General features: G+C 43.5%; 1 protein-coding gene across 1 annotated transcript; it reads right to left on the reverse strand.

The window, feature by feature from the left end:
• Positions 1–6012: 6012 nt before the first annotated feature.
• On the reverse strand, positions 6013–10295 carry bhlhe40 (basic helix-loop-helix family, member e40). Its single transcript, XM_080183283.1, has 5 exons — positions 9981–10295; positions 9796–9862; positions 9552–9659; positions 8598–8721; positions 6013–7947 (listed from the first exon to the last, which is right to left on the reverse strand). Exons 1-5 carry the CDS (start codon positions 10055–10057, stop codon positions 7106–7108), a joined length of 1218 nt encoding a protein of 405 aa, XP_080039409.1. The 5' UTR covers positions 10058–10295; the 3' UTR covers positions 6013–7105.
• Between the last annotated feature and the right edge of the window lie 584 nt (positions 10296–10879).

Consider the following 10879-nt stretch of genomic DNA (forward strand, 5'->3'; position numbering starts at 1 on the left):
CTATCCTGTTCTCACACATAAATGCACACACATACACACACTATCCTTTTCACATAGACTATCCTATTCACACACACACAGACTATCCTGTTCACACACACACACATCCAGACTATCCTGTTCACACACACACGGGCACACACACACCCAGACTATCCTATTAACACATAGGGACTATCCTGTTTGCATGCACAGACTATCCCATTCACACAGACTATCCTGTTCACACACACACACACACACACAGACTTTTCTGTTCATACACACACACACACACACACATACACACATACTCAGGCTATCCTCTTCACACACACACACACACACACACACACACACACACACACACACACACACACAGACTATCCTGTTCACACACATATACACACGCACACACACACACACACACACCCAGACTATCTTCTTCACACACACAACTATCCTGTTCTCTCACACACACACACACACACACCCAGACTATCCTGTTCTCTCTTTCTCTCTCTCACACACACACACACACAGACTATCCTGTTCACACACACACACACACACTCACCCAGACTATCCTCTTCACACACACACACACACACACACACCCAGACTATCTTCTTCACACACACACACACAACTATCCTGTTCTCTCACACACACACACACACACACACACACCCAGACTATCCTGTTCTCTCTTTCTCTCTCTCACACACACACACTCACCCAGACTATCCTCTTCACACACACACACACACACACACACACAGACACACACACACACACACACACAAATAGACTATCCTATTAACACATAGAGACTATCCTGTTCGCATGCTGAAAGAAATGGCGGAGGTGATAGTGGATGCCTTGGTGGTTATTTTCCAGACGTCGCTGGATTCCGGGGAAGTGCCGGAAGATTGGAAAACGGCTAATGTTACGCCGTTGTTTAAGAAGGGTGCCAGGCAAAAGGCGGGGAATTATAGGCCGGTTAGTTTAACGTCTGTGGTAGGTAAAATGTTAGAATCTGTCATTAAGGAGGAAATTGCGAGGCATCTTGAAGGGAATTGCTTGATAGAGCAGACGCAGCACGGTTTCATTAAAGGGAAGTCGTGTCTGACAAATTTACTGGAGTTCTATGAGGATGTGTCTAGGGCGGTGGATAGAGGAGAGCCGGTGGATGTGGTCTTTCTAGATTTTCAGAAGGCGTTTGACAAAGTACCTCACAAGACGTTATTACAGAAGGTCGAGGGACATGGAGTTGGGGGTAGGGTGTTAGCGTGGATAGAGGATTGGTTGTCAAATAGGAGGCAGAGAGTGGGGGTCAACGGGTGCTATTTGGATTGGCGGTTGGTGACTAGTGGAGTGCCCCAGGGGTCAGTGCTGGGGCCTCAGCTTTTTACCATTTATATAGATGATCTGGAGGAGGGAACCGAGTGTAGAGTGTCGAAATTTGCTGATGACACCAAGATTGGGGGAACGGCAAATTGTGCGGAGGGTGTGGAGAGTCTACAGAAGGATCTAGATAGGCTGGGCGAATGGGCCAGGAAATGGCAAATGGAATTTAATGTTGGCAAGTGTGAGGTGGTCCACTTTGGTAGGAATAATGGTAGGAAGGATTATTACTTACGGGGCAAAAAACTGCAGCATGCGACGGTGCAGAGGGACCTCGGGGTCCTTGTGCATGAGTCACAAAAACCCAGCTTGCAGGTGCAGCAGGTGGTCAGGAAGGCGAATGGGATGCTGGCCTTCATAGCGAGGGGGATTGAATATAAAAGTAAGGAGGTCTTGCTGCAGCTGTATAGGGCATTGGTGAGGCCGCAACTGGAGTACTGTGTGCAGTTTTGGGCGCCGCACCTGCGCAAAGATATTTTGGCCTTGGAGGGAGTGCAGAGGAGGTTTACTAGGCTGATACCGGAGTTGAGGGGGTTGAGCTATGAGGAGAGGCTGAATAAACTAGGCTTGTACTCGTTAGAGTTTAGAAGAATGAGGGGAGATCTCATTGAGACGTATAAGATGATGAATGGGATGGATAGGATAGAGGTGGAGAGACTCTTCCCGCTCAAAAAAGACAGTAGGACTAGGGGGCACAGCCTCAAGATAAAAGGGGGGCGGTTTAGAACGGAGTTGAGGAGGAACTTCTTCACTCAAAGGGTGGTGAATCTCTGGAATTCTCTGCCCGTTGAAGTGGTGGAGGCTGCCTCGCTCAATATTTTTAAGACGTGGGTTGATGGGTTTTTGATAAGAGAGGGGATTAAGGGTTATGGGGAGAAAGCGGGAAAGTGGAACTGAGCAGCGACAGATCAGCCATGATCTTATTGAATGGCGGGGCAGGCTCGAAGGGCTAGATGGCCTACTCCTGCTCCTATTTCTTATGTTCTTATGTTCTTATGCACAGACTATCCCATTCACACAGACTATCCTGTTCACGCACACACACACACACACACACACACACACACACAACAGACTATCCTGTTCACATGCAGACTATCCTGTTCACACACAGACTATCCTGTTCATACACACACACACACACACACACACAATCCTGTTCACACACAGACTATCCTGTTCACACAGACGATCCTGTTCAACATATAGACTATCCTACACACACACGCACACACACACACACACACACACACACACAATCCTATTCTCTCTCTCTCTCTCACACACACACAATCCTGTTCTCTCTCTCTCTCACACACACACACACACACACACAGACTATCCTGTTCACACACACACACACACACAGACTATCCTATTAACACACAGAGACTATCCTGTTCGCATGCACAGATTATCCTGTTCACACAGACTATGTGTTCACACACACACACACTGTCCTGTTCACACACACACACACACACACACAAAACAGACTATCCTATTAACACACAGAGACTATCCTGTTCACATGCACAGATTATCCTGTTCACACACAGGCTATCCTGTTCATACACACACACACTCACCCAGACTATCCTGTTCATACACACACACAAACACACAGACTATCCTGTTCATACACACACACAAACACACAGACTATCCTGTTCATACACACACACAAACACACACAGACTATCCTGTTCATACACACACACAAACACACACAGACTATCCTGTTCATACACACACACACAGACTATTCTGTTCATAAACACACACACACACACACATACAGACTATCCTGTTCTCACACACACAGACTATCCTGTTCTCACACACACAGACTATCCTGTTCACATACACACACAGATTATCATCTTCACACACACACACACACAGACTATCCTGTTCATAAACACACACACATACAGACTATCCTGTTCTCACGCACACAGACTATCCTGTTCACATACACACACAGATTATCCTCTTCACACACACACACACACAGACTATCCTGTTCTCACACACACAGACTATCCTGTTCACACACACACACACACAGACTATCCTCTTACACATACATGCACTGAGACTATCCTCTTCACACACACTATCCTGTTCAGAGACAGTCTATCCTATTCACACCCACACACACAGACTATCCTGTTGATGCACATGCACAGACTGTCTTCTTCACATACACACACACACACAGACTATCCTCTTCACACACATATACAGAGACTATCTTCTTCACACACACACACACAGACTACCCTATTCCCTGTTCACACACACAGGCTATCCTGTGTGTTCAGAATATGAAGTGTGTCCATTGAGTTGCTGTCAGTATTTTTGTTTAGAGAGCAGTGTGCCTGCCTCCCTGTGTGTGGCTCAGAAACTGGATGAAAGTGTGTGCAGTTGCGAGCGGAATGGAATAATATCGATGCTCGGAGGGTGGTTATATAATGCTGGCAGTGACGTGCCTGTGTTTGTGTGGCTGGGGTTGGGGGCGGGAAGATCTCTAGTTGCTAAGTCGCAGTTTTGCAGTGTGGAACTGGGCGATTCTGAATCGCTGCCAAGGCACGTCTATTCCAAGAAGCCAAGCCGCGGCTTTATTTAGTCAGCCTGCACATGAAGAACTTGAGCCGGAAACGTGACATTGCAGGGCCGGCCTGGGAGGGCAGGTCAAGACTGGGTGAGGCGTTTTAAACTGAAAAAATAAACTGGCCTCCAATCTGAGAGCAGCGCTTCCCATTCTCATTCAGACTGCACGTCCGGACTGTGGGCGGTCCCTGCTGTTAGTCTAGCCAGAACTGCAAACACAGATTTGCTGTATTATAAATGGAGATGTTTTAATGAGGAGCCTTTTGGATAAATGGGATGTTCAGGTGGGGTATTGTAGCCCCCTTCCTAACAGGAGCAAATATTGTCCCCCCCCCAGCAAATCACCCAGTCACAACATCCAGTGTCTGCACTGTTCCCTCACCTGTAGGAGCAGGAGGCGTTCACCAGCCGCTAGGAACTGAGTGCTGCATTGGTACAGAGTGAAGGACTTTGTTTTAATGCACCTTACACCGAGCAGTACTCTCCTCAAGGATTGCCAACATTCATTCCCCCCACCCCACCCTTTTTTATCTTCATCTCCCACTCCCCTGCTGGACTGCAATAATCCCGACCCTGATCCCAGTTGATGTTTGCCTACCTGCCAGTGTACTCCATGTGTGCTGCCAGAGGTGGTAGGAGAAGCGGATACAATTTTGTCTTTTATAAGCATTTAGGCAGTTACTTGGGTATAGAGGGATATGGGCCAAACGTGGGAAATTGGGACTAGCTTAGTGGTTTAAAAAAAGGGCTCTAACTCTATGACTGTTATTCAGAACCTAGGGTTAATAGCTCCAAGGAACAGCCCAAAAACATTAAACTGCTGGAGGATTCCAGGAGTATAATTGTTTAAGGAGCAGCCCTATATTGCAGAGTATAAAAGTTAAAGGCACCTTTAAACTGTCATCCTGTTTCCAACCGGATTCCTAATGTTAACTTTCAACATTCGTTAACGCCTGACAAGTTATAATGTGAACCAATGCTTTTAGACTTTTTTTTAACAACATTAAAGGTACTATACAAATGCAACTTATTATAGCAGCGGCTAGACTGCAATGACCCTGTTGGATTTGAGTGGGGTTGTAGTTCTAGCTCAGGTTTCACACAGTATGAATCATTAACACGTATGGTTTATATCTTGTTGTAACTGGTCTTAAAGTGAGTTTTAAGCAACATCTTTGAAAAACCTTCTCATTGTCATTAGTGCAGTTTTTTTTTCTCTTCTTATTTCTCACTTCTCAGATTGCCACACTTACTTGTGAAATTGGAGCCATCTTGCAGATCAGAACTATAAACAGAAAAGGCCTGCCACAGTGCCCTCATCTTATTTCTATGCTTTGAACCAGGAAGAAAATTTGGTGAATTCCTTTTCAAAGTAGTATTTAAACTTGGACTTTGAGGGGCAAAGATAATATGCAATACAGGTGCTTTATTGTAAAAATAACATGATGTTGTGAAACCGTACAAATAAGAGTAAATGTCCACCCCAAACCTCAGTGCTCTATGATAGCTACACTGTCGTGTACCCTCTTCAATGCCCCGTTTCTTTTTGTCAGCACGCTAATGAGAATCAAATCATGGGGAACTGCGTACTGCCACTATCCCTAATCAGCTGATAACCAAAATACTTCAGAGGCTAAAGATGACAGTGCAGCAATACAGGAACTGGATCATCTCATAGTTCATTTGAATATATACCACACTGTTTTTAATTCTATGATCATTTAGTTAAAAATGGAAATTAATTTATCTACATTGAATTATGTTAGCTGGCCTTTTACTGGAGATGAGACAGAATTCGGCTCCAGACATATTAATATTTTGCAGCCATTTCGAATAGGCCTTCAAGCACATTAGTTAATTGACTGTTTTTACAATGATGTACTACTGGCTCAGAACATATTAACTCATGTGGCTATTTGGTCAGATGTATGTGCTGAAATTTTTCCCTAGCCTTTACTTAATTGAGCAAATATTAGCTGTTTTACAACATTTTTAATTGCACATACACAATTCCACAGGAAAAATATTTTATTAATCATTTTTTAAACGAATAGTAACATTTATGTATAAACAAAATATGTACAATTCAATATTCCATCTGCTGTAAGTTTCCAAAAATAGTCTGTGTACCTCTCCCTATACAAAACTAATCTTCATCTTTTTTTTTCAAAACATTACATTCAACCTTCTCATATTTTCTGCATTCCAGTATTTACACAAATATAAGGGTTTACCAGCAGACCTATACCAGATGTCAGAACCCAAAAGGCAACATCTTTTACGAATGGCAAAGGGAAAAAAACAGTTCATCATTTTTAAACACAAGTTGTCAAAGCATTGTGCGTTAAAGAGGCTATCCAGTAGTGACTTTGGCATTCTCAAAAACCTTGACCAGTCCACCATTCATGCTCAACACATCAAAATTTACAGCAAGTTCATAAAGTTCCCTCAAACAGCATGCTGACACATTTAAAGTACCACTTTGTACATCACTCGCTCATACATATGGTCACCATTACCACTCAACATCCCCTTTAAAAGCCTGCAAGGATAGTTACTACTGACTTATCAATCCTGCAAAAACACAGGTATATACAGAAGCAGTTACATTTAATATTTGGTGCTTTTAGACTGGGTGGGGTCTTTTAGCAGCATATCAGTGCTATAGGAAGAGCACAAATCAGTTCCTTGGCTATTATTACAGCAGAAAGCTTAAGCAGCATCTATAATTTCACCATTTACATTCATTTCACAGACAGTGCATTTACACTTCTGAAACTATATGAAAACTTTGGAGGTTTCTTTCAGCTGGAAAAGAAGAACAGTTAAGATAAAATGTTTTTTTTAATCCATTGCACTTGAAGCAAAGGCTTCACATCTGAAGCAACCTGCTGCCCTTTCTCTACAACTGTGAATGAATTATGGTCTTGACAGTCATTTCAAACTGTTTACACTAGCTTAGGCTACAACCGTTGGAAAATGGCATCAGATCTAACTGTAAACACTAGCCATCCTGGGATTATGTCATTTCCAAACTAGTTTTAAATTTGAGATTTTTTTTCATGTAAACACACTATATTGAAGTTCCTTTTAGGAAAGTAAATCAGTCTTTGGTTTCCACACCCAAAGGTGGGACTTGCTTCAGGGCTTGGATCAGAGCCGATGTGTCCATTGTGGGAGATATAGAGACTGGTGAAGCTCCCCTCTGAGAAATTAAGAGGGGAGAGAGTTTATCAGGGCTCATCAACCCACTCAATGCAGCTGACGCAGGAATCCCAGGGTACAAGACTGGCATCGAGGTTGGGTACCAGCACTTCTCCAGCATGGGCATGTATGCAGCAGCTGCCGAGGGAGGCAGCAGGTAGAAAGGCACACACAGAGGAGGCGTGTGATGCCCTAGGAAGCCACCCACAGCCAGGTCTCCATTAGCAATATGGGTATCTTCCTCAGACAGCTCCATGCGAGCTTTCTTGACTGGGGGTTCCTCATATTCTTGTTTAATGGAGACAACCCTTTCCACCAGAGGGTGTTTCAGCTCATTTTCTCTCCTGGGGCTCTCCAGGTCGTGCTTGGAGTCACTTTTGTCAGGCTCGCCGCCATACCCACTATCGGTGTCGGTATCACTGCCACTCTGCTCGCTGCTGGCCGGACAAGTCCTCTGGATCACAGGCACACAGTTTTTGCCTGGCCCTTCAGCCCCACTCAAGGGCTTAGGCCTAAAATCCCCTTCTGGGAACCGCGTCAAAGGCTGCCCTATCCCGCTAATATATCCCCCAGTGTGAATGTCTGCTCCCATCTTCTGAAGATGATTGATCAAGTGTGCGGGCTTCATCTCTCTCAGGTTCTCATGCTTTGCCAGGAACTGCAGCACTTCTTTGGCACACATCTGGAAGCCAGACTGAAACATTTCATGGCTTGACTCAGATGCCTTAGCTGTCTGTTCACCTGAGAATTAAAGACATCTGCATTAAACCAGCTGACCTACAAAAAAATGTCCTTCCATTAAAAGTAAAAAAGACAAATCTGCAATTATATTTAAGGATCTGTGTTTTACATTTTCAGTCTTCTTTCAGTCTATGCACTCTAGGTGAGTCCATAGCCTAATTTAAAGAGGGGACTATGACTGCCATTTTTAGTTTGCTGATCAGAGCCACCAGTTGGCACCCAGTATGGATTCTGGTGCACAGTGCAAGTTAAAAGTTCCCTTCGCCACGCTTTATTAATAGAAGCAAATTTCTGAAAGAGCTCAAAAGCTTTAAAATAGCATGTTTGGGAACACTGGAACGTCTGGACAGTGGAAAATAAATAAAATCAACAGCATTCCTGCCACCCTTTTGGATGTGCCAACCCTGTGTCACTGTGACAACAAGATGCAAGGCTTGAAATTAAAGTTCAAAACCGCAAAAGGAGATGGGTCAATCACTGACAGAAGTCACAGATCTGTTAACAAAGTTTCAAAGCATTATAACAAAAGCCACCAAAGCATAAATAAGCTCAAGCAATTTAATATTTAATTTTCTTTATAAATAAACAAATACTGGACAGAATCCAAAAGCCATTGTCTGGTGATTTCTGAGTCCGAGCACAACACTCACCGATTTGTAGGCCGCTCTGCAGGGCTAGAATTTTCTGTTGTTGCTGTTCGATAAGGCCAGTTAATGCCTTCACGTGTTTCAAGGTAAGCTCAAGTACCACAGCCTTTTCCAAATGTCCTAATGTCTGAAACGAATACGTATAGATTATTAACAAGGGCACTTCGCTTACAGGGGTTAATGACATGGCATCTCAACTAATTCAGGTTCACAGACAGACTGAGGTCAAACCTCTCTATTCCACATGGGATCAACTTGCATCTCACACCCAACAAGGACTCGAGTTACTGAAATAAACAAATTAGGGAGTGCACAGGCATTCAGAAGCCCTATAACTCACCACATTATTACCACTGAAATCCATCAGGAAGCACCTAACCATTAAAAACCTTTATAACTCATATTTCATCATTAAAAATCCTGTCCCGCGTTGCCATTAGACATGTATTATATCAGTGCGAGTTTGCTGAACATTATATATTAACCAAATCCTGCACCCCCTCACACATTTTTAAAATATTCCTGGAACCAGTTTAATGGAATAATTGAAGGTGCTGCCAGGGAACGGCACTACACAAACTAATCAGAAAATCCCAGGCGTGCATGTTATGCAGAATTTAATGTCCTTCCCATCCCGCACTCCACACTCCCACCTCCCCCACCCCCGCCAATCCTAGACTGGCAATTTGTTTCATCTGTTGAAACGCTCTCATTTTATTTTTATTTTCAAATCGAATCGTGAATCTTCTCCTTTCCCAGATTTCTTTTGGATCTTCCAATTTACTCGAAAGCAAACCAGAACAGGGATAATTCAGATTTATATAAACAAGGTCTCCATCAGACCTCCCCCCCAACTCCCCACCACCACCAAGAGAAATGGAAAGGCAGACAGATAGTCGGCGCCTTTAACACTGAACCAGTTATTGCCAAAGCACGTTTCATTTCAGCGTCTCTTACCGTCAGCTTGAGATGTTCAGGAAGCATGTCCTTTAACTGAGCTATGCATTCATTAATCCTATCACGTCTTTTCTTTTCAATCAGTCGGTGTGGTAACTTATACGTTTCCTGAGATTTAAGAAAATAAGAGTGGGTTAATAATTCTTCTGCACAGGTCCTTTTGCAGTACCACAGTTTAAAATCCCACATAGATCATAATCCAGACCCAGCAATGCCCACATAACAGGATAAAGGGACAAGGTACCTTGCTGTCGTCGCCTCTCTTTAAGCCTCTTTTAGCTTTATAAACAAACATGTGAGGATATTCCATTCTGAGAGGGAGGAAAGAGAGAGACAAAAAATAAGATTGAAACTCAGGCGAATTTTTTTTCAACTAAAACAAGCTTATGCTCAAAAATAAAGAATAACAATTAAAATCTGTAGGCATACCCTTGCATCTCGCTGTTTCCAAAAGTTGGGATTTTCGGCAGACAAGGAGGAGGCTGGCCAGCTGTGATCCTGTCCATTTCAGGTTTTTTTGTTGCTTTTACTTAGTGCTGGCTGCCTGGGGTTTTCCTATCTATCTATCTCCCTCTGTGTCTGTCTAGCTCTGTCTCTGTGCTGACTGTGATCAGCCGGAGTTTACTGCACCACACCAGCCTGCCTTTAATGAACGTGTGGGTGTACAGGGCTACGTGTTCAACCCTGTGACTCCAGGCACGTCTTTGCTCCCTTACAGTAAAAAAAAGCTCCCGTCACATGAGTCTCACGTGTACTGGAGGCTGCTCACATCCCTCGGTCTGTCTAATCTGCCTCTCCAAAACAAGACGGGGGTGGGAAGGACATCAGATATAACGTTTTTAAAAAAACTTGGATGAGAGATTCATCAGCCTTATGACTGGAATGCTGCAGCATGTTTATATTTAATATGCGTATATCTAAACATTTCTTATATACGTTGCCCCGAGGATGTGACACCCAGGAAGTGATTGATTATGAATCGATAGTTCTTCAATTGATATGTCCAGATGTGGTTTTTCTTCGGTTAGTTTCTGTGAATGCTGCAGCTTTCTGGGTATTGTAGTAAAGTCATCCGACTCTTTTTAGGTCATGTTTCCTAACACGACATATGAAGTGTAGCAAGACTGTAATCCCCCGGATTTGTTTTTAACCAAACTCAGAGCAAGCCATGAACGCTGAGAATACTTGCCTTTTTAATGGAACTGGCTAAAATGTGTTAGGCACTTGCCAAGATGTCATCATTGCATTAAATTTATTTATAAATGTTAATGTGCAATCATTAATAGATACTGCCATGTCCCAGGTTCTTGTCTGTGTCGCCTCTGCAG

Source organism: Carcharhinus amblyrhynchos, unplaced genomic scaffold, assembly GCF_965287045.1.
Source record: "Carcharhinus amblyrhynchos unplaced genomic scaffold, sCarAmb.v2.hapA chromosome_215, whole genome shotgun sequence".
NCBI classification, from domain to species: Eukaryota; Metazoa; Chordata; class Chondrichthyes; order Carcharhiniformes; family Carcharhinidae; genus Carcharhinus; species Carcharhinus amblyrhynchos.